The sequence below is a fragment of the Eumetopias jubatus genome, unplaced genomic scaffold (genome assembly GCF_037043125.1).
Source record: "Eumetopias jubatus isolate StellerSeaLion01/CBP00866 unplaced genomic scaffold, mEumJub1_p1.0 scaffold_2, whole genome shotgun sequence".
NCBI classification, from domain to species: Eukaryota; Metazoa; Chordata; class Mammalia; order Carnivora; family Otariidae; genus Eumetopias; species Eumetopias jubatus.
The window spans coordinates 102745437-102771153 of NW_028274808.1; the positions used below are offsets into that span (position 1 = coordinate 102745437).

At 38.4% G+C, this 25717-nt stretch overlaps 1 protein-coding gene and 1 pseudogene across 1 annotated transcript; one reads left to right on the forward strand and one right to left on the reverse strand.

Annotated features, from left to right (window-relative positions):
- Positions 1-9668: 9668 nt before the first annotated feature.
- Positions 9669-22676, forward strand: NDNF (neuron derived neurotrophic factor). Its single transcript, XM_028102354.1, has 3 exons — positions 9669-9856; positions 19187-19311; positions 21209-22676. The coding sequence occupies exons 1-3, from the start codon at positions 9669-9671 to the stop codon at positions 22600-22602; spliced, it is 1707 nt and encodes a 568-aa protein (XP_027958155.1). The 3' UTR covers positions 22603-22676.
- A 1703-nt stretch (positions 22677-24379) lies between these two features.
- LOC114208227 (V-type proton ATPase subunit e 1 pseudogene) lies at positions 24380-25035 on the reverse strand (annotated as a pseudogene).
- Between the last annotated feature and the right edge of the window lie 682 nt (positions 25036-25717).

Consider the following 25717-nt stretch of genomic DNA (forward strand, 5'->3'; position numbering starts at 1 on the left):
TTGTGGTAAACCCTCTCCCAAGGCTAACGTACAGCAGTAACTACTCAGTACATGAAATGGATGGACAGATTTCCATAAAAGTAGGTTGCTTTTTCTTCACTTCAGTCTTTAGCCTGTTCTTCTTTTGTCTTAGAATTAGAGAGGAACCCAGGTCATAGTGTGCATCTCTGTGAAACTTAGTTACTGCCTCACGTTGCCAGCTTCCCTAAGAGGTGTGATGCGCTAACCTAGACTCTCAAGGGTTCACAACTGCAGGGCACCGAGGAGAACATCTGGGCCAATAAGCCACCAATGTGGATAGTTCTCATGCCTGCAGTGGAAGTGTCCTAACTCAATCTGTGATTTTCCCACTGAACCATGCTTCCTAACCTTGGGGGTGCAGGAGAGGGAAATTCTGTGTGGAAAAGAGAAGTTTTGCAAATAGTACTCTGGAAAAAGTAGCCTGTCTTGAGGAAATACTTGTTCTTGTCCCATCGTCTTTCCCTGTGGTCTTAGGACGTGATGCAGAACTGTAGGGCCCCTCTTCAGAATTCTTCCCAGGAATCGCAGCAGTTGCTAAGAAACATAGATGGTAAACCATTAGATAATCACCTTTTAGCTTTCTAAGTTTTCCCAGCCTTTATAAGGGGACATTTTGCTTTTATGAACCTTTACAATTAGTTCCCTACTGATCTCGCTTTACCTACGTCTAGAAGTATTTTCTTCCTCACTTCTTTCTAGACCATAAATACCTCAAGAAGAGAGGACGTCTTATATGACTGGCACATTGTTCAGTGTCTTGCACAAAGGAAGTGCTCAATTAACATTTGTTTGTTAACTCTGACTGATGCAGTTCTGTCTCTGTGCTTCAGCCCCTGGGCTCCCACCTCCATCTATCTCCTTTCCCCGCATCTAGCTCTTCTCCCCTTATCCTACACTCTCTCTCTCTCTCTCTCTGAGTTTTGCTCTGTCTTCACTCCACCTCTGTTAAGCACTTATTATATGAGCCACCTGTTTCCTGTTGGTTTCCTGTTGGTATCTTACATTGCAGGGTACTTTTATCTGGAATTAATGTTCACTTAATTCAATTTAAGCAGCAGAACAGTCTGAATCTATATGAAATGACTTTGTGCTTTTAGTGTATTACACACAGCAGGGACTCAGTATTTGTTGCCCATGACAATTCATGTCTTATCTTCTGGGCTGATAGGTGCTATTGCTAGATGCTCCTGGCATGTTGTCATGTTACATCTTAGCTAAATTTCAGCCGAGGATGGGGTGTTCAGTTTGTTAACTGCTTTGGGGAGCATTGCACAGGAAGTCATTTTCATTTTGTTGCAGATCAACAGGAAATAAGGCTTAGTTGCCAAACTACAGTAAGAAAAGCAACCAAGCATATTATTCCCCCCTTAGGATCTTTCATTATTCCAGGAATCATTAGCTTCTCCTAAGATAGTGGAAATTATTCCAGCTATCTCACTTGCACAAGCAGAGCAAAGTTTGATAGGAGGAAGATATTCCGCCTTTTGTTCCAGTTTTACTTTGTATTATCTTCTCTGTCGCTTTTGAATTTATCATATCTTCTAATCACCAATCAGATGCCTTTTAGGAGATCTACTCCTTCGTTTAGTAAAATGGGTCTGGCTTCCTGGATCAAAGACTACTCTTATCTATAGTACACTTATTTTGGCCATTTCTCTTGTTCATTATTCTTTTTGTTGGCATTAGTGATGGTGAGAATACAGGATCACTTACTCTAAAATCTGATCCCCTTTCAAGTTTATTCTATAGGCATGACCATCTTTTACAATTAGAATGCCCTAGCCTCGGCCCTGCTGTGAACTACACGTCATGAGGATCAGAGGGGAGGAGATGAGAGAATGGAAACTTTATTCAGATCTTTGGCATGTTTTAATTTTACGTTGCTTTTTCATACTAATTTAATTTCCTTCCAGAATGAAAGTTGGCAATCATTTAGAGAAGTGGTAGAGGAGGTTGGGATCATTGTCATGGAAATGCACGTGAGGGTCCCTAATCCATAGATTATTGACATAATGAACTCCTAAAACTCTTAATAATCATTCCACTATGTAATGACAGACTGCATTTAGAGAGCTTTAGCCGGTGGATCGTGTGCCTAACTCTGGCTCTGGCTCTGTTGGGGTTAGCACATTGCAGCTGGGCCCTGCAGTCATGGCAGAGCAAGAGCTCACCTAGCACGTGCCAGAGAACACTCCTTAGAGGCGGGCCTTTCCTCCCGCTGGCTTCATCTTCCCCTTGGCTAATATAGAAACACCCCAAACCACAAGATGCCCTATTTCCCTCCAGTTTTCAACCACAGCAGAGGATGTTTCTGTATGGATAAGAATGACCGACTAATTTCAGTTATTGTTTTTAATATTTTTCATGTTTGCAATTTTCATTGTTTGCAAAAGACAACAGAACAGGACGACTCCTGGGAATTCAGCTTTTTTTCACTGCTAAATGTCAGCCTGGAGGGCAGCTGTGTGTCCATGCTGGGCATCGTGCTCTTAAAGAGCACAGACAGACCCCCTCGCTCACAGAGCAGGCTGTGCCAGACACGGGGGCTGGGCCCCCAGTGAATGCTACATTTTTTTCCTTACAGCTACATTAAATGCTTCAGATTTATTATCAGATGTGGCGTGGATGATTCAAACAAAAACAAATGCCCTTGAGTTTAAAAATAGAAGTTGAGAGACTAAATATTTGCACTTAAAAAGGAAAGGAAAAGAACAGAAATCTCTGAGGCCCACCACTTCTTGAAGTCATCCTCACTCAATTATAATCATGCACTTCCCACTCCCTGTAACTAAACATTAGATTTCATTTACTCCAGATGCATTTGCCGCAAGTAAATTCAGAATGCCCATCCTTCTTTCTGGCGATTGTAAATTTATTTCATGTTTGTGGCCTACATGTATTGGGTGCACTGACTCGTTTTTTAAGTGAATCTTAATGACAGTATGGAGACTTTTTTTTCTTTAATCGGTCGCTTGGCATGGCCTGTTTATACAGATGAATCTGATCTTACAGAGCTTTGCAACGTTTAATATCTGTAAGACCTTGAGGACATTTTTTGCCAATATGTCACATGTTTTTGCAAGGGACGTGCCGGCCCTCGGTGGTTGGTGGTGCCAGGACAGAGGCATTAGCTTTGAGCATACCACTCGCAGGGGGGCTGAGCTCTTGGCTGCTCTTCTGAGGAGGCTACAGCGCGGAGCAAGGCCACCGTGTCTTTAATACGTGCATGACACCTTCTACTCAGAGAGCTTGGACAGTCCCTGAAAACCTGAAACAACTTTTTATTGACTACACTTGCAAATTCCTTACATGAGTGAGATAATACAGCTAAACAGTGGTCTATAAATATAAAGGGGAGCATTTTAGTGGCTTGAAGTCTTTCCCTACTCTTAAGATGAGATTACCAATTAAGACTGTGGTCAAGTACACCTAATATACTTTTTAAAAGGAATGAAAAAATAACGCAATTTATTTATTTATAATCATTGCTTACACAATTTCAAATAATAAATTCTTATGTTCACTAAGTGACCCAGTGGATTAACCAAGATGGTTAATTGGCCAGTCTTAGGTAATGAAAGACAAATCTTGCCAAATGACAGTAGTGAAGTTGCTGCAGACACCCCCGGGGCAAGTTTTATTGCTCTTAAGCATACTGTGTTTTTGTGGTGATAGAGGTCATCCTGGGTGTTTAGCTGATACATTGGCAAATTATTTGAGCTTCCTTTAATGTTTTTTTTTTTTTTTCCTGCTTACCATTAGACTATTTTACAGTTCTCAAACATTACCACAGGTTTGTGGTAAAAGGATATGCCAGGTCAGTTTGACGATTTATTTTCACTGCACTAAAACCTCGATAGAATAAAATGTTTGAATGATTGCTGAAAATAAAGTCTTAGAATGAGCTGCAGGTTTTCAGTTATCCATCATATGCTCTACCCCTTACCCCTTAGGAAACAACATAAATGCTTCATATCTCTTCATTGGCGTTTCCTTCAGAACCAGTCTTGAGTTCATTTCCTGGGCTCTCTACTGTTCCCCCTGTCCCTCTGTGGACTGGGGGAGCAGAAAGCCCTGCAGAGAAGATGGAGGAGAGGAGTGGGAGAAGCAACCTTGGTCCTCATCCCTAAAACAGCCCAAAGAATACCACTGTCCACTCTTCTTGATCTGTAGCTTTTACCCACTGGCCAGAGAGGGGGCAGCAAATATAAAAATAATTTCTTATCCGTAAAAGTTCTTCTTTTGGAACGACTGCTCATTTACCTTTACTCTAACATCAGCTCACTGGGCTCATATAATGTTTCCAAATAGTTTGACCTTAAGTGTCTGTGTGTGTGTGTGTGCCCCATATAAATTAATTATATTTAGAGTTATTTACTTTATAGCGCCCACACCTCTCTCTGACTTTGTAAGTAGAGAACTCATGGTTAATCTTTGGGCAATTATATTTCAAAAACAATCTCTCCTTTTAATCTAGGGTACATGGGCTTTCCAAAGAATAAAACTATCCAATAACCTAGATTACTCATAATCTAGACTAAAGGTCAAGGTATATCAAATCATTAGATCATTTTTCTTTTCTCACTTCAGTCTTGGCAGGATCTGAAAGTGTGTGCCAAATATGAATATGCCTCTGACAACATCAACAACGTCAGAGTTTTAGATTAGAATCTATATTACTTGATCCATTAGAACTTTTTTCTTTTATTATTATTATGTTAATCACCATACATTACATCATTAGTTTTTGATGTAGCATTCCATGATTCATTGTTTGCGTATAACACCCAGTGATCCATGCAATACGTGCCCTCCTTAATACCCATCAGCAGGCTAACCCATCCCCCTACCCCCTCCCCTCTAAAACCCTCTTTTTAATTGAAACAAAGTCAATCTTCTCAGTAATAGGATAACACCAGCTAGTTTTTCTGGGCTGTGAATAATTATGGGACCAAGTTGATTGGTCTGCTTAGAAAAATAAAAATATTTGGAATCATCCTAGCAACTTCTTACTTCTGTTGGAACTAGACCCTTGATTATATAAAGATAGCGTGGTTTCTTGCTATACAGATAGGTTGCCGAGATTACTACCAGACGCCCGTGACAAAAGAAATAATGCTGAAAGAGAAATTCTGAGAAATGTTATTTAACTTAAACTTTAAATCTAGATAAGCTCTGGATACCTAGAAGTAACAAAAATAAATGAGAGGAAAAGTTACGCCATTAGAGGGCACTTTTGTAATCTTAGAAGAAAAGTCAGTTCTTATAGACTAGCTTACCCAAGTCTTATTCTTAAGAGGAATGTATTTTTAGTTGTTTATTTAAAATGACTAATTCTTAAGCTGAGTGTCAGAGAGAGTATTTTATTGGTAGAGGAAAAAAATCTATAGCATCTTAAAACAATCCTTTAAACAATATCTAAGTGACACTTGAAACCTGAATCAGTAAATAGAAGTTGTAAAAATATATACAGTCTGTCTGCATAATAGTTTTTTGATTAGCTATCTTTGATGCTTCTTTTAAATACATTTTGTTTAAAATAATTCTGCCTGTAACCTGATCAAATTGATCAAATGGTTAACTTTTCCTAATAACTGAGTATGCTTTTCCCCAACAACAGATGAATGTTATTAAATAACATTTTGAAAGAGATAATCCTATAGAATATAAAGACTTGTGCTTTGGGATCATACTAATTTTTTCCAGTTTCTTTGAACAACAGTTGTCACATATCACTGTGTAAATTTAAGGTGCACACATGATAGTTTGATTTATATAGATTATGAAATGATTACCAGAATAGGCTTAGCTAACATCCGTCTTCTTATAGAGATACAAAGGAAAAAAAAGAAAAGAAAAAAAGATCATACTAATTTTAAACACTTTTCCAAAAAGTGTCTGTTTTGCCCATAATATATGGCAATTAAAATGGTGAAAATTGTTTCAGAAACAAAAAGCTGACCTGATAGAATTTTAGCTGGAGAAATAATGATTTTTTTTTTTTTATAAAGAAAGCAAAAAATAGAGTTGAGTCTACTCCCTGTTGGTGGTAATCTAAATAAAAACTTCTGCCTGAGCCAGTAAAGTAGATAAGCCAGTAAAATAATTTAGCAAGTAAGATGGAGTGTCAAGAACTGTGAAGAGTTTGAGATTTTACTCTGCTTGTAAGCTAACAAGTTAGCCTGTCATACACAGCATCATCAATGCTAGATGGCATGAGACTCCCGGGTCAGAGACAAAAGCAGTACTCAGAGCAACTCAGAGCCATCCATAGCACAATCCACAGTATTAACATTTTCCCCCACTGGCTCCCTGACCCCCAATTCCCACAGATGAAAAGAGGGCCAGATAGCACCAGCCCCAAATAGGTTTTTTTGTTTGTTTGTTTGTTTTTTAATGAGAGGAACCCTGAACTTGGGGAGCCCAGATCTTCCATGGTATAGTGATCATGTCTGCTCTTGGCTTAGGAAACTTTATCTTCCAAGGCTTTTCGTTGCACAGACATCCTTGAGAAGATAATCTGGAGCAAAGGCAGTGAACTCCTCTGCTCCCAAGATGTGCAAAAACAAGCACAGAGACCCATGGAGAATTATCTCTCTACACTTACTTTGTAGAATCCTACCATCTGAAGCTGTTCACTGCTATTCATTTATTTATTTATAAGTGAAAAAGTAGCTGATGTGGCAAATATGCAATAATCCTATTTTCCATATTTTTTAACTTACTCGTGAAAAATAGTTTGTATTTCTTACATCATATTGTATTCACTATGTGATCTTACCTGTCCAAGCCTCAGTTTGATCATTTTTGAAATGAGAAAATAATAGCACCTACATCATAGAGTTGTTGCTAGCATTACATGAGATTATATATATATATATATATATATATATATATATATAAAGCATTTAGAAGAGTGCAGCATGTATAAAATAAAACTTACTAATATTGTTGTTTTTAACTCAAAATTCATTTCTTATCACTCACTGATTTAATAAAGAGAAAATTCTTCCCATGGATGGCTAAGGAAGCTGGGAAGATTCCCACCAATCATAACTAGCTACCTCCCTAACTCTGGAACTGACCTAAATATCCCAAATATCCTGGGGCATTGGGCAGCCTGTCCTGTTCATTCATACTGTGGTACTGTGCAACTGACAACTTTCTGGGCAAACTTAGTGCCTAATGAGGTCAAGCTGCCTGAGAGTGGTTCTAGAGCAAATACACCTGAGTATCTCATACTCAAGGGCTGCCATCGCACGTTTGCTCTAAGTTCCTAATAAGTATGGAAAGCCAAATTCTAACCATTTCTAGAGACCAAGTTTATTGTCTGGCTTCTGCTCTCAGGAGGCAAAGTTTCGGGGATGCCACTACAAAGTAAACTGGATATATTCCATTATGCTGAAATAATAATTATTTCTTAACAGGGGCAGCCAAGCAAATTCTAGCATATCAAATTGTTCACTTCTGTTAGCTACAGGAGGAGGGCATCAGAGGGGAGGGATTAAGGTTTGTGAGTAGAGGTCCCATTCTGTTTGGTCAACCATGTCCATGTTTGTTTCAAATGGGTTCATTGAGTTTTGATTTTGATCCATCTAGCCATCTTTTATACTTATAAGCTTCATCTGCTATTCGTAACTAATATGAGCTCCCGCTTTCCATCCCCAACTTCCCTTCGATTCCATCCTGGCAATTATCTGGATATGTGAGGTTCATATTACTTAATGAAACTTAAGAAGGCCTGGTCTTATTCCTAAATTGCTAGTTGGGAGGAGGAGTTGAGGATTCAGTCTCAGAATCATCATTTGTTTTCAAAGTTTAGAGATCATTACCTTAACCCTTCAGAAAATTGAGGTCCATCTGGAATGGGTAACTGTAGTGCCTTAGATTAAACATCTAGTTAGTGCTGCAACTAAAAAGTCAGATTTCTTAGCTCTCAAGTCAAGTTTTCATTCAATTACAATACAATTGAGAAGTAAGGATGAGAAATAAGAGCCCCTTGTAAGAAATTATGATGGCTTTCTTGAGAGATATTACAGAGGACAAACGTTTGGGCTCTGCAGTCAGATCCACCTGGATTTATATCCTTTCACCGCTTACATAAGTGGTGATTTACTCTTACATGAGAAGAGTACCTACTTCACCAGGTTATTGTGAGGACTAAAGGCAATAATGCAGCTATTGAATTTAGCACCTTGTTTTGCACATAGCAACTCTCAATTACTATAGATATCTTATATGGAAAACTGCAAAACACATGGCAAAAAAAAAAAACTTTTTGAAAAAAGAAGTTAAATTTACTTTTTGGGTAAGCTCACTGTGAGAAAATTACTTCTCACATTCTCATAAAAAAAGAAAAGCTTATTCCCTTCAAAAAATATTTTTAGTTATATGAATCTATTTTTGATAGCACTCCAAGAAAGATAAAATTAAAGTTAAATGATGGTTTAAGTGGAGGTGATCTCATAGCTGTAGTAATGACTCTTTAGAAATAAAACTGGCTTTCACTTCATTTCAAATTATTGCAAATATTTTCATTCAACTTTCTCACTATTTAAAGCACTTAAGTGTAAACACACTATGTTTCCCTAATGCTTGAAATCCCTGATGTATGTTGTCAAAGAGATAAGGGAAAACAACTTCTTACAGAGTTCTTTTTGTGAGGGAGAAAGGCACCAAGTCCACAGAGAAAAGAAAGCCTTTCGCCAGTACTTGACATCAAAAGAACTTGCCTACACGAGGCTTCCTGTTAGGGACACTGAGACATGTCGAAGATGGTGTCCTTGACAATATCCCCACAGCAGCGTGCAGTAGAGAGTGATCCATAATTACCTATAGGATCTTTGATGAAAGTCAGTTTGAATGCCAAAATGTAACTCAGTGAAAATACTCTGCTGGAGTAGTAAATATACAACTCTGCTGGAGGTTAAGACAAATGACCTAACTATACAACTTTCCAACGGTCTCACTTGATCCGAGAGAGGGAATCCAAGCCCACTTCTAATATGGCAAAGGTTTACATTTAAATGTTGTGTTGAAGAGTCTACTAATGAATAATAATTAGACATCAGCAAATAATTTATCTTTTGATTTTGGACAAATTGCTTAACCTATAACAAAATTAAGTTTATCATCTCTTAAAACCTCTGGTTTATGAAAATCTGATCTTGGAAACAAGAATAATACTATACATGTATAATCCTTAGTCAAATTTCAAGGAAGAATAAAAATAATTGTGCAATGGTAATGGACTCTCAGTGAGTCGTGTGTCTTTTTATGGTATGGTTCAACCGTTGAGACATTTGTATACCCATTTCTACAAGAACCATATTGGCTTCTACCATAGTGAAGTGGAGATTTTCTCTCTGAATATCCAGAGAAGTTAATGCACCAAGAGTCCTTTCATTTCAAAATCTTTTTCATATCTGAAATTCTAGCGAATTTGTTATCAATTCCATGAAATACTTCGGGAAAAGACAAAACAAAACAGGAAGGTTGTCTTCAAGATCATGTATGTATCCAAAATACACACTACAACTCTAACTTTCTGTCAAAACTAAAATATTCTTAACCCTTTAGAAAGTTTGCAACTTGCCCAAGTGTCTACCTGCAGAACTAATGTAAGCAATCATTTCTGTTGCCCCAGGATGGTGCCTCTCCACTGGTGTCTGCTGTGGCTGCTATTACCACTCAGCTCAAGGACTCAGAAGTTACCCACTCGAGATGAGGAACTTTTTCAGATGCAGATCCGGGACAAAGCATTTTTTCATGATTCATCAGTAATTCCAGATGGAGCTGAAATTAGCAGTTATCTCTTTAGAGACACACCCAAAAGGTATTCCCTCTACAGTACCTTCTTTATCAATAAGTTCATTAAAAGCAAAGTAACCATTTAGACTTAGATTAGATAATTTACAATCAACTTCTGAATAATATTGCCTATTTTCTCTAAGAAAAGAAAATGACAACACAACTTTTAATCATTAAGTAGAGGCTATTTGATCCTTGCTGATTGTGATCTCCTTTGGGATGGAGAGAGCAGTGTTTGTAGTTCTTACATTTTAGAGTGATTATTTTCTTATCTTTGGGATAGCAGGAAATTTCTAAGAAGGGTTCTGTAGGATTAAGGTGAAATTAATCAAGAACAGGGTTCAAAACAGGCATAAGAAGACCCTGAGCTCACCTCCTCCTATTGACACAACAAAACTGCAGCTACATATAGAACAATTCTCTCTGAAGAAGATCTGAAAACTAGCTGAACAGTTCCTCCACACAAAGGATAAAAAGGCCACATAGAGATGGACAGGAGAGGCAAAGGCATGATCTTGCAAAAAACCCTACCCCTAGTGTGGCAATTCACAAACAGAAAGACTCTGACAAATACAGAGCACATCCCTGAGGAGCAAGGGGTTTGAGCCTCACATCAGACACCCCAACCCTTGGGACCTGCACCAGAGAGACAAATCCCCAAAACATCTGGCTTATATCTAGGAGACCCAAAAGGCTATGAGAAACTAAGCCTCCACTCTTTTTTTTAAAAAGGTTTATTTATTTATTTTAGAGAGCAGGGGGAGGGGCAGAGGGAAAGAATCTCAAGCAGACTCCCCACTGAGCGTGGAGCCCAACACGGGTCTCAGTCTCACAACCCTGAGATCATGACCTGAGCTGAAACCATGAGTAGGACACTCAACAAATTGAGCCACCCAGGCGCTCCCTAAGACTCCACTCTTTAAGGGCATATGCACAGATTTACTCACCCCAGGACCCAGTGCAAACATAATAAGTTGAAAAATGCCTAGACTACATACAAAGGAGATTCACTGGCTAATCTAAAAGTGTCTGCTGGAAGGGCAGGGGTCTCTTGGAACTCTTTTGAGGCATGGAGGTGTTGGCAAGTATCATTTTTGCCTTCTCCCTCTACCTTGTTAGCACCACTAACTGGTAAACCTGTTTACCACATTGTTAAACCTGACAGGTGGACTTGCCCCAGCCTGGCACTCTACCACAGCCCAACCAAAGCCAGCATATGTGCACAGGCCACACAGGGGATGCCCCTTGAATTCCTGGGTCTGGTGACCGACCAGGGTGATTACATTTCTGAGCCCCGTGGGATTAAAATAATCAGGGAGACAGTTCTTGGCAGGCTACCACCACCAGGATACTGCAAAGACTAAGACTGAGACACCCCAGTTGTCCTGTGATCAATCCTTTAAGACAGGGAGAGATAGTTCTTTCACCTAATGCATAGAAACCAACACAGAGACTTGAACAAAATGAAAAACAAACAAACAAACAAAAATAAAATAGAGGAATATGTTCCAAATGAAGAATAAGATGAAACCCCAGGGAGGAAAAATAAAAGAAAAAGAAAAAAAAACCTTAATGAAACAGAGATAAGTAATTTACCTGATAAAGAGTTCAAAGTAGTGGTCATAAGGATGCTCAGCAATCTTGGGAGATGAGTGGATGAACACAGAGGGAATTTCAGCAAAGAGATAGATAATATAAGAAAGTAGTACCAGACAGAAGTCATAGATCTTAAAAATACAGTAACTGAACTGAAATATACACTATAGGGGTTCAACAACAGACTAGATAAAGCACAAGAAAGGATCAGTAACCCAGAAGACAGGGCAGTGCAACTCAACCAAACAGAGCAGAAAAAAGAAAAAATAATCTGAAAAAATGAAGATTATTTAAGAAACCTATAGGACAACATCAGGTGGAACAATATTTGCATATTAGAGGTCCCAGAAAGAGAAAAGAGAGAAAGCAACAGAAAACTTATTTGAAAATATAATGGTTGAAAACTACCCTAACCTGGAGAATAAAACATATATCCATGTCCAGGAAACCTAGAGTTCAAAATAAGATGAACCTAAAGAGATCCACACTAAGATATGTCACATTAAAATGTCAAAATTCAAAGATAAAGAGAAAATCTTAAAACCAAGAGGAAAACTTGTTACAAAGGAACCTCCACAAGATGATCAGCAGATTTTTCAGCAGAAACTTTGCAGGCCAGAAGAGAGTGACATGATATATTCAAAGTGCTGCAAGCAAAAAACTTCCAACCACGACTACTCACCCAGCAAGATTTTCAGAATTGAAGAGAGATAAAGACTTTTCCAGACAAGCAAAAACCAAAGGAGTTCACCACCACTAAACCAGCCTTACCAGAAATGTTAAAGAGATGTCTTTAAGACGAAAAGAAGGGGCACTGACTAGTACCAAGAAACCATATGAAAGTAAAAATTTCCCTGCTAAAGGTAAATATATATTAAAGGTAGTGAACTAATCACTTCTAAGGCTAGCATGAAGATTAAAAGACAAAAGTAGTGAAAGAATAACTAAAACTACAACAATTAGTTAGGGTATATACACAAAATGATGTAAAATGTGACATCAAAAGCATAAAATGTGGGACTGGGAAGTAAAAATGTAGAGTTTCAGAATGTGTTCATACTTGTTACCAACTTAAAATAGACTGGTATATATACATAGGCTTATATTTGTAAGTCTCATGGTGACCACAAAGCAAAAACCTATGGCATATACAAAAAAGATAATGAAACTGGAATTTAAACATAACACTAAAGAAAGCCATCAAACCAGAAGGGAAGAAAGCAAGAGAAAGAGAAAGAACAGAAGGGAACTACAAAAAAGCCAGAAAACAATGAAAAACAACAACAACAAAAAATGGCAGTATACACCTACCTATAATTACTTTAAACATAAATGGACTAAATTCTCCAATCAAAAGACATGGAGTGGCTGAATGGATTTAAATCTATATGGTCCCTACAAGAGACTCACTTTAGATGTAAGGACACACAGAGACTGAAAGTAAAGGGATGGGAAAAAGTGTTCCATGCAAATAGAAACCAAAAAACAGTTGGGGTAGTTATGCTTATATCAGAAAAAAATAGACTTTAAAACAAAAGACTATAATAAAAGACAAAGATGGGCATTACATAATGATACAGGGGTCAATCCAGCGAGAAGATGAAACATTTGTAAATATATTTTTTAACTTTTTAAACATTTGTAAATATTTATATACCCAATAGAGATAAGAGCACCTAAACATATAAACAAATATTAACAGACCTAAAGGGAGAAGTTGAGAGCAATACAATTATAGTAGGGGGACTTAGTACCCCATATTCATCAATGGATGGCTCATCCAGACAGAATATCAATATCAATATGGAAACACTGGCCTTAAATGACACATTAGACCATTTACTAGATATATACAGAACATTCCATCCATAAGCAGCAGAATATACATTCTTCTCAAGTGCATACAGAACATTCTCCAGGATAGATCACATGTTAGGCCACAAAAAAGTCTCAGTAAATTCATGAAGGCTGAAATTACATCTAACATCTTTTTAGACCATAATTGTTTGAAACTAGAAATCAATCACAAACAGAAAACTGGAAAAATCACAAATATGTGGAGATTTAAAAACATGCTATTGAACAACCAGTAGGTCAATGAAAAAATAAAAAAATACCTTGAGACAAATGAAAGTGGAAAAGTCACACACCAAAATTTATGGGACGCAGCAAAAGCAGGTCTAAGAGGGAAGTTCTTAGTAATACAGGACTACCTCAAGAAATAAAAAAACTCAAATAAATAATTTTATACCTAAAGAAACTAGAGAAATAGAATAAATGAATCCCAAAGTTAAAAGAAGGAAGAAAATAATAAACATGAGTGGAAATAAATAAAATAGAGACTAAAGAGACAACAGAAAAGATTCCAATGAAACTAAGAGCTTGTTCTTTGAAAAGATAAACAAAAGTGATAAACTTTTAGCTCTACTCACTAATACAAAAAGAGAGAACTCAAATAAAATCAGAAATGAAAGAAAGTAAGTTACAGTTGATACCAAAAAGATATGAGACTAATATGAAGAATTATATGCCAATAAATTGGACAAACTAGTAAAAAAATGGACAAATCCCCAGAAACATATAATCCTTAAGACTGAATCATGAGGAGTAGAAAATCAGAATAGACCAATTATTAGCAAGATTGCTAGTCCCAACAAACAAAAGTCCAGGACAAGATGGCTTCACTGATGAATTCTACTAAACATTCAAAGAAGATCTAATACCTATCCTCCTCTAAATATTTCAGAAAATTGCAGAGGATGGAACACTTCCAGACTCATTTTATGAGGCCAACACTACCCTGATACTGAAACCAGATATAAGGACACCACAAAAAAAAGAAAGAAAGAAAGAAAGAAAGAGAGAGAGAGAGAGAGAGAGAGAGAGAGAGAGAAAGAAAGAAAGAAAGAAAGAAAGAAAGAAAGAAAGAAAGAAAGAAAGAAAGAAAGAAAGAAAGAAAGAAAGAAAATTACAGACCAATATCCCTAATGAACATAGATGCAAAACCCCTCAACAAAATATTAGCAGACCAATTCAAATCATACATTAAAAAATCATACACCACCATTAAGTGAGATTTATTCCAGGGATGCAAGGATGATTAAAGATCCACAAATCAATAAGTGTGATACCACATTAACCAAATGAAGGATAAAAATCATATAATCACCTCAACAGATGCAGGAAAAGCATTTGGTAAATTCAACATCTATTTATGATAAAAATTTTCCACAAAGCAGGTATAGAGGGAATGTACCCCCACTTGGTAAAGGCCATATATGACAAGCCTACAGCTAATATCACACTCAACAGTGAAAAGAAGAAAGCTTATCCTCTAAGATCAAGGACAAGACAAGGATGCCCACACTTGCTACTGATGTGTAACATGGTATTGGGAGTCCTAGCCTAAGCAATTAGGAACAAAATGATATAATAGGTGTTCAAATAAAATAATAAAAACGATCCTGTTTACAATTGCATCAAAAATAATAGAATACCTAGGAATAAATTTAACCAAGGATGAAAAAGACCTGTATACTGAAAACTGACACTGATGAAAGAGATTAAAGAAGACACAAATAAATGGAAAGATATTCTGTGTTCATGAATTGGAAGAATTAATATTGTCAAAATGTCCATACTACCCAAGGCAATCTATAGATTCAGTGAAATCCCTATCAAAACTCCAATGGCATTTTTCACAGAACTAGAACAAATCATTCTAAAAGCTGTATGGAACCACAAAGACCCTGAAAACCAAAGCAATCTTAAGAAAGAAGGACAAAACTGGAGGTATTATTTTTCCTGATTTCAAACCATACTACAAAGGTATAGTAATCAAAACAGTACGGTATTGGCATAAAAACAGATACATAGATCCATGGAACAGAATAGACAGCCCAGAAATAAACTATGAATACCTGGTCAATTAATTCATCACAAAGGAGCCAAGAATATACAATGGGAAAAGGACAGTTTATTTAAAAAAATGCTGTTGGGAAAACTGGATAGCCACGTGCCCAAGAATGAAACTGGATCACTAATCTAAACATAGGCAGTAAGCTCCTTAACATTGGTCTTAACAATGTTTTGGGTTCTTTTTTTTCTCTGTTTGTTTGGGTTTGTCGGTTGGTTGGTTGGTTGGTTGGTTTTGGATCTGGCTCCAAAGGCAAGGACAACAGAAGCAAAAATAAATAAACACATCAAACTAAAAACTTCTGCATAGTGAAGGAAATCATTAACAAAATAAAAAGACAACCTACTGAATGGGAGAAGATATTTGCAAATCACATATCTAATAAGGTGTTAAAATCCAAAATATATAAAGAATGCATACAACTTAAAAATAAAAACACAGCTGGGACGCCTGGGTGGCTCAGTTGGTTAAGCAGCTGCCTTCGGCTCAGGTCATGATCCCAGGGTCCTAGGATCGGGTCCCGCATCGGGCTCCCTGCTCAGAGGGGAGCCTGCTTCTCCTTCTGCCTTCCACTCCTCCTGCTTGTGCTCTTTCTCTCTCTTTCTCTGACAAATAAATAAATAAAATCTTTAAAAATAAATAAAAAGAATAAATAAAAACACAACTAACCTGATTTAAAAATGGGCAGAGGATATGAATAGACCTTTTTCCAAAAAAGACATCCAGATGGCCAATAGGTACATGAAAAAATGCTCAACATCACTCATCATCAGGGAAATGCAATCAAAACCATAATGAGATGCCACCTCACACCTGTTGGAATGACTATTATCAAAAAGACAAGAGATAACAAAGATTGGCAAGAATGTGGAGAAACAGGAACCCTTGGGCACTGTTGGTGGAAGTATAAATTAGTACAGCCATTATGGAAAACAGTAATAGGTCCCTCAAAAATCTATAATTAGAACTATCATATGATCCAGCAATTCCACCTCTGTGTATCTATCCAAAGAAAATGAGGGGATGTAATGTACAGCATGGTGACTACAGTCAATATTATTTTGCGTATTATGTAATTTTATATGGTTACAAGGGGGAAGTAGACTCACAGTGATGATCATTTCAATGTATACATAAATCATTATTTTGTACATTTGAAACTAATATATTCCAACTGTATCTCAATAAAACAGGGCTTAAATAGCTAAAAAAATATGAAATTAAATGAATACATATGATTCCTCAAGGGTTTATTGCATTATAAGGATAATATTTCTGGGGTGCCTGTGTGGCTCAGTTGGTTAAGCATCCGACTCTTTTTTTTTTTTAAGATTTTATTTATTTATTTGAGAGAGAGAGAATGAGAGATAGAGAGCACGAGAGGGAAGAAGGTCAGAGGGAGAAGCAGACTCCCTGCTGAGCAGGGAGCCCGATGTGGGACTCGATCCTGGGACTCCAGGATCATGACCTGAGCCGAAGGCAGTCACTTAACCAACTGAGCCACCCAGGTGCCCTAAGCATCTGACTCTTGATATCAGCTCAAGACTTGATCTCACGGTCGTGAGCTCGAGCCCTGTACTGGACTCCATGCTGGGTGTGGAGCCTACTTAAATTAAAAAAAAATAATAATAATAATATTTCTCTGAACAATATGATTAGGTTCTGAGAATATTAAACCAAACTGTAGTAAAAACTATCACAGTTCCTTTACCTTTACTCCATTAACAAATTGGGCTCACACATAATAGTTCTAAATATTTTGACCTTGAAAAATGATATATATTTGTTTATCCTTTCTTGGCTTTTTCCCCCCCACAAATAATGATCAGGGGCTTTGATATCTACATTGGGATGAAATGTTACCTCACACTGAGTTGAGAGTTACAACAACAATAGAAACATCATTTCTAGGAGTGAAAGACACAGTGGGAGGCACTCACAGACATTGTTGATATTACAACTAAAGATGAAATTCCAGATAAAATGTAGCAGCAGTGGATAGCTTTTTTCATTAATTATTCTTATGTTTACACATAAATTCCAAAGGCTAAATGGTTCATGGAGTGTTTATCCCTCAGCTTTGGCATTATAATTTGGGGCCATGTTTTCTTAGTTATTCATTACATTTCTGTCTACCTCACCAGCCAGTAAATATCTGGAGCACATAGATCATGCCCTATTATTTTTGATTGCTGTTCTCTTCCACAAATGCTCTGTGTATGGTAGCCAACAAATGTTTGTCAAATTGTTAAAGTTTATTCAGATTATCTTTTATCCCTAATCGTAAATGCTTCCATATGAAAATGTTGAGTTAGAGGGACTCCCTGCTGTTTTGTATGTATAATGAATACCTTGTGGAATGCAAGAATTGTTTTGTCATTGGTTGCCTATGGCCTGTATTTAAGTTAGTAAGACACAGTTACTTTGGGAAATAAGCTACTTCCTTGTTTGAAATGAGAACAGAAGGTAGTAGATAAACTGACACATTGATTTCGGCTTCAGCAGTTAGCTCTGCTACCCACATAAAAATCTAACCCTAGAAGTTTTGAAATTTTTTTACTTCCATGATGCCAAACAAAATATTTTGTTGTACCTATTTCTTTGTAATATAGATGGGTTCAGTTGTGTGTGTATTGTTAATATATCCCATGCAGCCTGGCCAAAGGAGCAAAATTCTACTGTCCGGAAAGTAGACTGAATTGAAAATTAAGCCATCTTGTCTTGAAAGATGCTTATGATACATAGACTTCCTACCCAGTAAATAGTATAGTTATTTTGTCTAGATGACTTTATTATTTTATGAACAAGTTGTTTTTACTTTTATAGAGTCTTTGTCTTCCCACTGCCTGACTCCTACCCTCCTTCTTTTAATTCTTATTTGAATAGTGAGGGGGGGAAGTGCTGGATAGTGCCATTCAGATTCTGTATCTTTAGATAGAAACAGACTTGAGGTGTAAGTCTCCTGGAGCTGGAACAATAGGGTTGGTGTTAGGATTCTTGGGTTCTATTCATTAATTTAGTAATTGATCATTCAAAAATATTTATCAAGTACCTACTACATGCAGAAATCAGTGCTAAGTGCTGGGAATACAATGACATGGCACAGGAACTCTAAGTGGGCCTTGGTAGAGAAAATGACAATCAAATAATACAAATATATAGTCACAAATTTTAATAAGTGCCCCAGGTGAAAAGTACAGGATGCTCTGAGAGTATACGAGAACCAGACCCAGAATTAGGAGTCAGAAAACGCAGCCCTGAATTCAGAAGTGACACTTAAATATGAGTAAGGGCAAAGGGGAGCATTTCAGGCATAGGAAACAACATCCCAGAGGTGCCAATATGGGGTAGATTCTGGGAAACTAGGGGAGCCCCATGTGATTCAAGCACAGAAGAGGAGAGGCCAGTGAGGTAGGCAGGGGCCCCATCACTGAGGAAGTTTTAGACTCTGCAAACAATTAAGGACTTTTCCCCAAAAAGCTGAAGTCTAAAATACTCATCAATTCATCCAACAAATATTTATTAGGAATTATTTTAGTCTCTAAGTCTTCATCAATGAACTGAATGCCCTGCCCTCTTATAGCTTTCATTCTAGTTAGAGGAGATGGAAAAATAAAAAGGTAAACAAAGAAATAGATACTATGTCAGGTAGTGATAAGTGCTTTGAAGACAAATGAAGAAGTGTGAAGGAGAGCTTCATGGGTAGGAATGTGATATTTCCCCTAAGGGGTCAGAGTAGGTCTATTAAATGAATAAAAACAAAACCAGTGATTTTTCCAGTGACTCTTGATTATAAGTCCTAGCACGAATGAGCTCAGTCTGAATTGGTCTACTTCCCCACAGGTATTTCTTCGTGGTTGAAGAAGACAATACTCCATTATCAGTCACAGTGACTCCCTGTGATGCACCTTTAGAGTGGAAGCTGAGTCTCCAAGAGCTACCAGAGGAGACAAGCGGGGAAGGCTCCGGTAAGCAGCATGCTAAGTCTGGCCCCAGACTGCTCAATGGATAGCTAAAAGACCTATGACATAGACTGCCTTCGGTCTGTAAGAAAAAGCAGCGTGGATGCATAGGTGAAGACGCCGGAGACTTCACAATGGGGATGAGAGAAGTGGGGGATGGCACCGAATGACGGTGATCTTGGTAAAATAAACAGTTAAGGGAGGCAGACCTGGAGCCTGAGGAGTGAGGAAAATGGAAAGGTTGGGACTAGCCTCTCCAGCTGTGGTTTGCAATCCCACCCAAACACTGGCATCAACACTGGGGGCTTTATAAACTACTGATGCCTGGATCCCACCCTTAGAGGTTCTTACTCAATTGTCCTGGAGTGTGATCTGGACACTGGGACTATTAAAATCTCCCCCTAGGTGATTCCGGTATGCAGCCAAGATCTCTGGGGAGTAAAGGGTGGCACCAGAAAGAGGAGTAAAAAGGCATTGAGCACTGTTGAAAGGCCAGGATGACAAGAAAGTCAGTAAGAGGGGTATGTTAGGCATTTAAAGAAGATGCCAATAGTGGAAAGCAAATACCAAGATACAGGGAAATGAGAAGAGTCCATATGAGGCCCTGGGGTGACCTGCTCCCTTTAAGGGGTGAAGGCATCATAGCTTAAATGTGAAGGCTCGGTGACTGGTGCCACGCAAAGGATGCCAGCAAGATGCGCTACTTGTAGGGATAAGATGACAGAGAGTTGTAACTAGGAAAAGATGGGAAGTATGTCATCAGGGGAGACAGAGAATAAATAACTGTGTGAGATTGTTCATCTCATGGTTTAGGAATATGAAATTCTACATCCCTCACTCAACTTGCAGCAATAAGCTGAGCAAGGTACATTCCCACACTGGCTACTCAATCCTTCACTAAGTCCTGTAAACGTATCTGGCATCTATAGGATATCTGATATTAACAATAAAAAGACAGAAAAAATTACTTTGGTTTCAATACTTTCCTCCTATTATTCCTAGGCATGTGTTCTCTACACTGAAAATTAGGTACTCTTACTGGTGCTTTATATTCTATATTTTAATGAAAGACTGTCCAGTCCTAGTAACAGGAGTAAAAGTAGTGAAAAGGCTGGCCATCAAAATGCAATCAGATTGAATCATTTTGATAAGCAGATTGATGGTAGGGATTAATCTCTAAAAGGTTTACAGTCTTTGACCTGAAACTTCCAGTAATTGGAGTCTATCCTGAAGCCTAAATTTAAATATATATATATATATATATATATATAGGCATTATCTTAAATGGTCAAAAATTGACCAACAGTATTATCTACATATTTATGAAAATATTGTTTTTTTAAATTTTTATTTTATTATATAATAATAATATTAAGTGAGAAAGACAGGATTCAAGATGGAGGTTTGTCTGGGAACATATATGTATGAGAATAAATGTTACTAAGTTATAGAGAAAGATGAAAAACAACACCAATTGCATAAAAGTATGTAAAGGACTGAATGGAAATGAATCAAAATATTAATGGATGATTTTTTATCTTGTTCTCTTTCTCTATTTCCCAATTATCTACTGAGAACATTATAATTTTTTAAATTTTTATTTATTTATTTATTTTAAAGAGAGCACAAGTGGGGAGAGGGGCAGAGGGAGAGGAAGAGAGAATCCCAAGCAGACTCTACGCTGAGCATGGAGCCTGACATGGGGCTCAGTCCCACAACCCAGAGATCATGACCTAAGCCGAACTCAAGAGTTGGATGCTCAACTGACCGAGCCACCCAGGCGCCCCACATTATTATTTTTATAACAGAGAATAAAGAAGATAGTTTTGAAAATAGAATTTAAGATCAGCAAGCCACAGTACGTACCCTGACATGTAGCTTGTGTTTTTCTCGTGTCTTCTAGGTGACCCAGAGCCTCTGGAGCAGCAGAGGCAGCAGATCATTAATGAGGAAGGCACAGAATTATTCTCCTACAAAGGCAACGATGTGGAGTATTTTATATCTTCTAGTTCTCCATCTGGTTTATATCAGTTGGAGCTTCTTTCAACAGAGAAAGACACCCATTTCAAAGTCTATGCCACCACAACTCCAGAGTCTGATCAGCCCTACCCCGAATTACCTTACGACCCAAGGGTAGATGTTACCTCCCTGGGACGCACCACAGTCACTCTGGCCTGGAAACCGAGCCCCACGGCCTCCTTGCTGAAGCAACCCATTCAGTACTGTGTGGTCATCAACAAAGAGCACAATTTCAAAAGCCTCTGTGCAGTAGAAGCCAAACTGAGCGCAGATGATGCTTTCATGATGGCTCCAAAACCCGGTCTGGACTTCAGCCCCTTTGACTTTGCCCATTTTGGGTTTCCTTCAGAGAATTCGGGTAAAGAACGCAGCTTCCTAGCAAAGCCTTCTCCAAAACTGGGGCGGCACGTCAACTCGAGGCCCAAGGTCGACATTCAGAAAATTTGCATCGGAAACAAGAACATCTTCACCGTCTCAGATCTGAAACCCGACACCCAGTACTACTTCGATGTCTTCGTGGCCAACAGCAACAGCAACATGAGTACGGCGTACGTGGGCACCTTTGCCAGGACCAAGGAGGAAGCAAAACAGAAGACGGTTGAGCTAAAGGACGGGAAAGTTACGGATGTGTTCGTCAAACGGAAGGGAGCGAAGTTTTTACGGTTTGCGCCAGTCTCTTCTCACCAAAAAGTCACTTTCTTTATTCACTCCTGTCTGGATGCTGTTCAAATCCAAGTGAGGAGGGACGGGAAACTTCTTCTGTCTCAGAATGTGGAAGGCATTCGGCAGTTTCAGCTTCGAGGAAAGCCCAAAGCGAAGTATCTCATCCGCCTGAAAGGACACAAGAAAGGAGCATCGATGCTGAAGATACTGGCTACCACAAGGCCCAGCAAGCAGCCTTTTCCCTCTCTTCCTGAAGACACAAGAATTAAAGCCTTCGACAAGCTCCGTACCTGCTCTTCGGCCACCGTGGCGTGGCTGGGCACTCAGGACAGGAACAAGTTCTGCATCTACAAAAAGGAAGTGGACGACAGCTACAATCAGGACCAGAAGAGAAGAGAGCAAAACCAATGCCTAGGACCGGACACAAGGAAGAAGTCGGAAAAAGTCCTCTGTAAATATTTCCATAGTCAAAACCTACAGAAAGCAGTGACCACGGAAACAATTAAAGGGCTTCTGCCCGGAAAGTCTTACCTGCTGGATGTGTATGTCATAGGACACGGGGGGCACTCAGTGAAGTATCAGAGCAAAGTCGTGAAAACCAGGAAGTTTTGTTAGTTACCTCGTCTGGAGAGATGCTGTTCCATAGACCTGCAGGAGAGACATGGAATCACTTTAAGGATAGACTGACTCATCCCTCGGCTGAGAGAAGTGGTGACTGGTCGTCGGACCACGGGGGGAAGGATATCAACTTGTGTATGTTGGTGTTGATATGAGTAACTGTTGAGAAGACCTGGCGTCTAGTGTGCCTCGGTGGTACCTAGTGTGCGTCTGCTGCCCGTTGCTATCAAAGCGAGAGGGCATCTGGAAGGAACTGCCATCCCTTGTTTTGACCACTGCATGAACTGCTTCTAAATTATTTTACTACATGAAAGTTTAAAATATGCCATTCATTGCACACATCCACAAATGCAAATCATTCCTCTCTATAGATGCTAGGATATATATAAATTATTTTATAAAGTCTTGTTTTAAATGTCAGTGTTTCTATGATTGTAAACTATTAAATTCTTTTCCTGTTAAAGTACAGATCTAATCTAAGTATATAATTAAGTGGACAGCCCTCTAGTCAGTTATATTGCTATTGTAAATTCTTATCTGTTGAGTAAAATGTTTAAATACTGTATGTATCTCATGTACAAAGTTGACATACATTATATTCATGTACATAAAATTAAAGATATTAGATTATATACTGTTCATTTTCCCAAGCAGCTACCACGGTGTATTCAATTTCTATTCTGTTCATAAAACTGCGCCCTTATATAATTTGGCACCGGAATCGACCCTTTTTGTAATGGTTAAGAGAGCATGCTGCATCTCTCTAAAGTTACTGTGGCATTAGAAATAGTTACTACAGTTCGCTTTTGGACACTGAATTGGAGCCAGGTGTCATGAGAGTTGAAGGAGTTCCAACAGACTTGTTTTAAAAGGATAGGCTAAGCCAAACACTGTAGCTCAATAAGGATTCAACAAGTCGTTCTTAAGAGCCAAAAATACATTACATTTATTTTAAAAATAGGCATCTATTCTAAGTACAATATTGGGATATCCCAAGTATTTTCCATCTCCTTGAATATTAGCAAGATAACGATTTCAATGTCCATCTGAAGCAATCTAGCAACCACCAGTTAGGACTTTATTTGCTAATGAGGAGACGACAGAAGCTACTGTTTTGATAACATTAACAATCCGATACTTTGGTTTTTCACGAACTTTCACAAAGTAATTCAGGCGTAAGATGAAATTTAGGCAAATAATAACGGAAACCATTTAGCAAAGACTGCACAAAGAACACCCTTAGATAATTTCATTCTCCACAGTTCTGTACATGAACTGTCATGAGAACATTAGATCAGGATTCAGAAGAGTGTAGAATTTGCAATCACCTAAGCTATATAACTTTAGGAAAATCTGTTAACTCCCACTGTCCCCCTTGCCCATTTATAAATTGGGTGGTGACAGATTTGGATAAGATGACATCAGAAGATACTTGGTATTATAAGACATTGTCTTTTGTAGAATTCTATGATTCTGAAAATATAAAGCGCTTCTGTAACTACCAGTGGGGACAGATGCAATCTCTTGACCTCTGCATTGTCCCCTACATGCTGGCACCACCCTTCCTATGGCAGGCATGCGTCAGTGGCATTCCTATGGAGCGTAGCATCACTATGGCTGAGGTAGTGTATGTGGTGGTCGGTTGTTTCTTTTTTTTTTCCACAGAGAAAAATAATTTATTCCAGTAGATGGCAGAAATAAGAAAGTCATCCTGAAAATATACTTTGGTGCAATTCTTTTGGGACCGACAGCCCCTTTGAACATGCTCTTCTACTGATTGCCCCACTGGATTCTGTCTTGTGACAGTTAAACACTTTGCTGATTCCCATGTTGTGACCAGGCAGGAGTCATCTCCAAATTCACAGGTTCCAAGGAGAGAGCAATGTATTTCTCAGAAGAATAGCACCTTCTATCTCAGAAGAGTGCATAAACACTTTACAGAGTCAGCACAGTTTAGGTTAAGTAGGCACATAATTCGTCAAAACGTAAAAAAGGTGACAGGAAAAATACTGCATTGTAGAATAAGATACTCAAACATGGTGTGAATATTTAAGGCAGCTGACGGCCAAAAGAGGTGAGTCAAAGAAGGTGGTCTGGGTTTGGAGTTGATTTTGCATCTAGAGGAATTCTCTTCGTGACCTCAATGATGGCACACTGGAGAGCAGGTCTTCCTCCTTAAGGCCAATGATACTTGAGTTACCAGATGGTTTCATTTTTCAACTGTGGTCCAAAGAGAGGGTTGAGTTGGGCCAGAATTGCAATCAGCCAAAAGAGATAGCAGCAAACTGAACAGGTTACCAGCATGGCGATGATAACTCCCCGGTTGGGACCCTTAGGAATGAACCAGGGCACGCAGAAGCCGACAAAGCCCCAGAACACGCTCATTACGATGAGAGGCACCGTGAGGCCGTTATACGCCATGGTTGCCGCCGGAGCTCTGTGGCGGTCGTTTTGAAAGGTCCTCTGATCACCTGAGGATAGAATATCTCCCCTAAAAATCCACCATCCAATTCCTCTGGGTTATGAAATCAAAAGAAAATTGATCGTATCTATATAAAACAGTAATGATGCCAGAAAGAATGTTTAAAAAGAAAAAAAAAGGACATGTGCCCAGTGGCCATGTAGCCAATCAACCTGGAAGGAGAACTTTAAAATTGACAACATCCCAGAGATGTTACATCCTAGGCTATAAATGTGGTGCATTTGGAAGGAGAATCGACTTTCTCCTATTACTCACAAATACGTTATTATAGAGCAGCGTGCTAAATAGAAAGGCAGTGGATCAAAGAGTTATTGCAGCTTCTGAAGGCGATGGACTTACTCTCAGCTATTGCTTAATGCCTGCGAACCCCTGGGAACCCGGCCAAGTCAATTTAACCAAGCTTTTACCTTTCAGCCAGCTGTGATGGTGGTTTCTACATAGTCTGGATAAATTTGAGAATTCTTTCATGGCCCCAGTGAAATTTGCCTTTTAGAACTTACAGGAAAATTAAGTACACATTGTGAAACTTCTATCACTCATAAAGAAAGGGAAAAAAACCTTTTAAAAATAAAGATCTCATTTACTAATGTGTTAGATTTTTAGGAGCACTCAGGTGAACTGGAGTCAAGA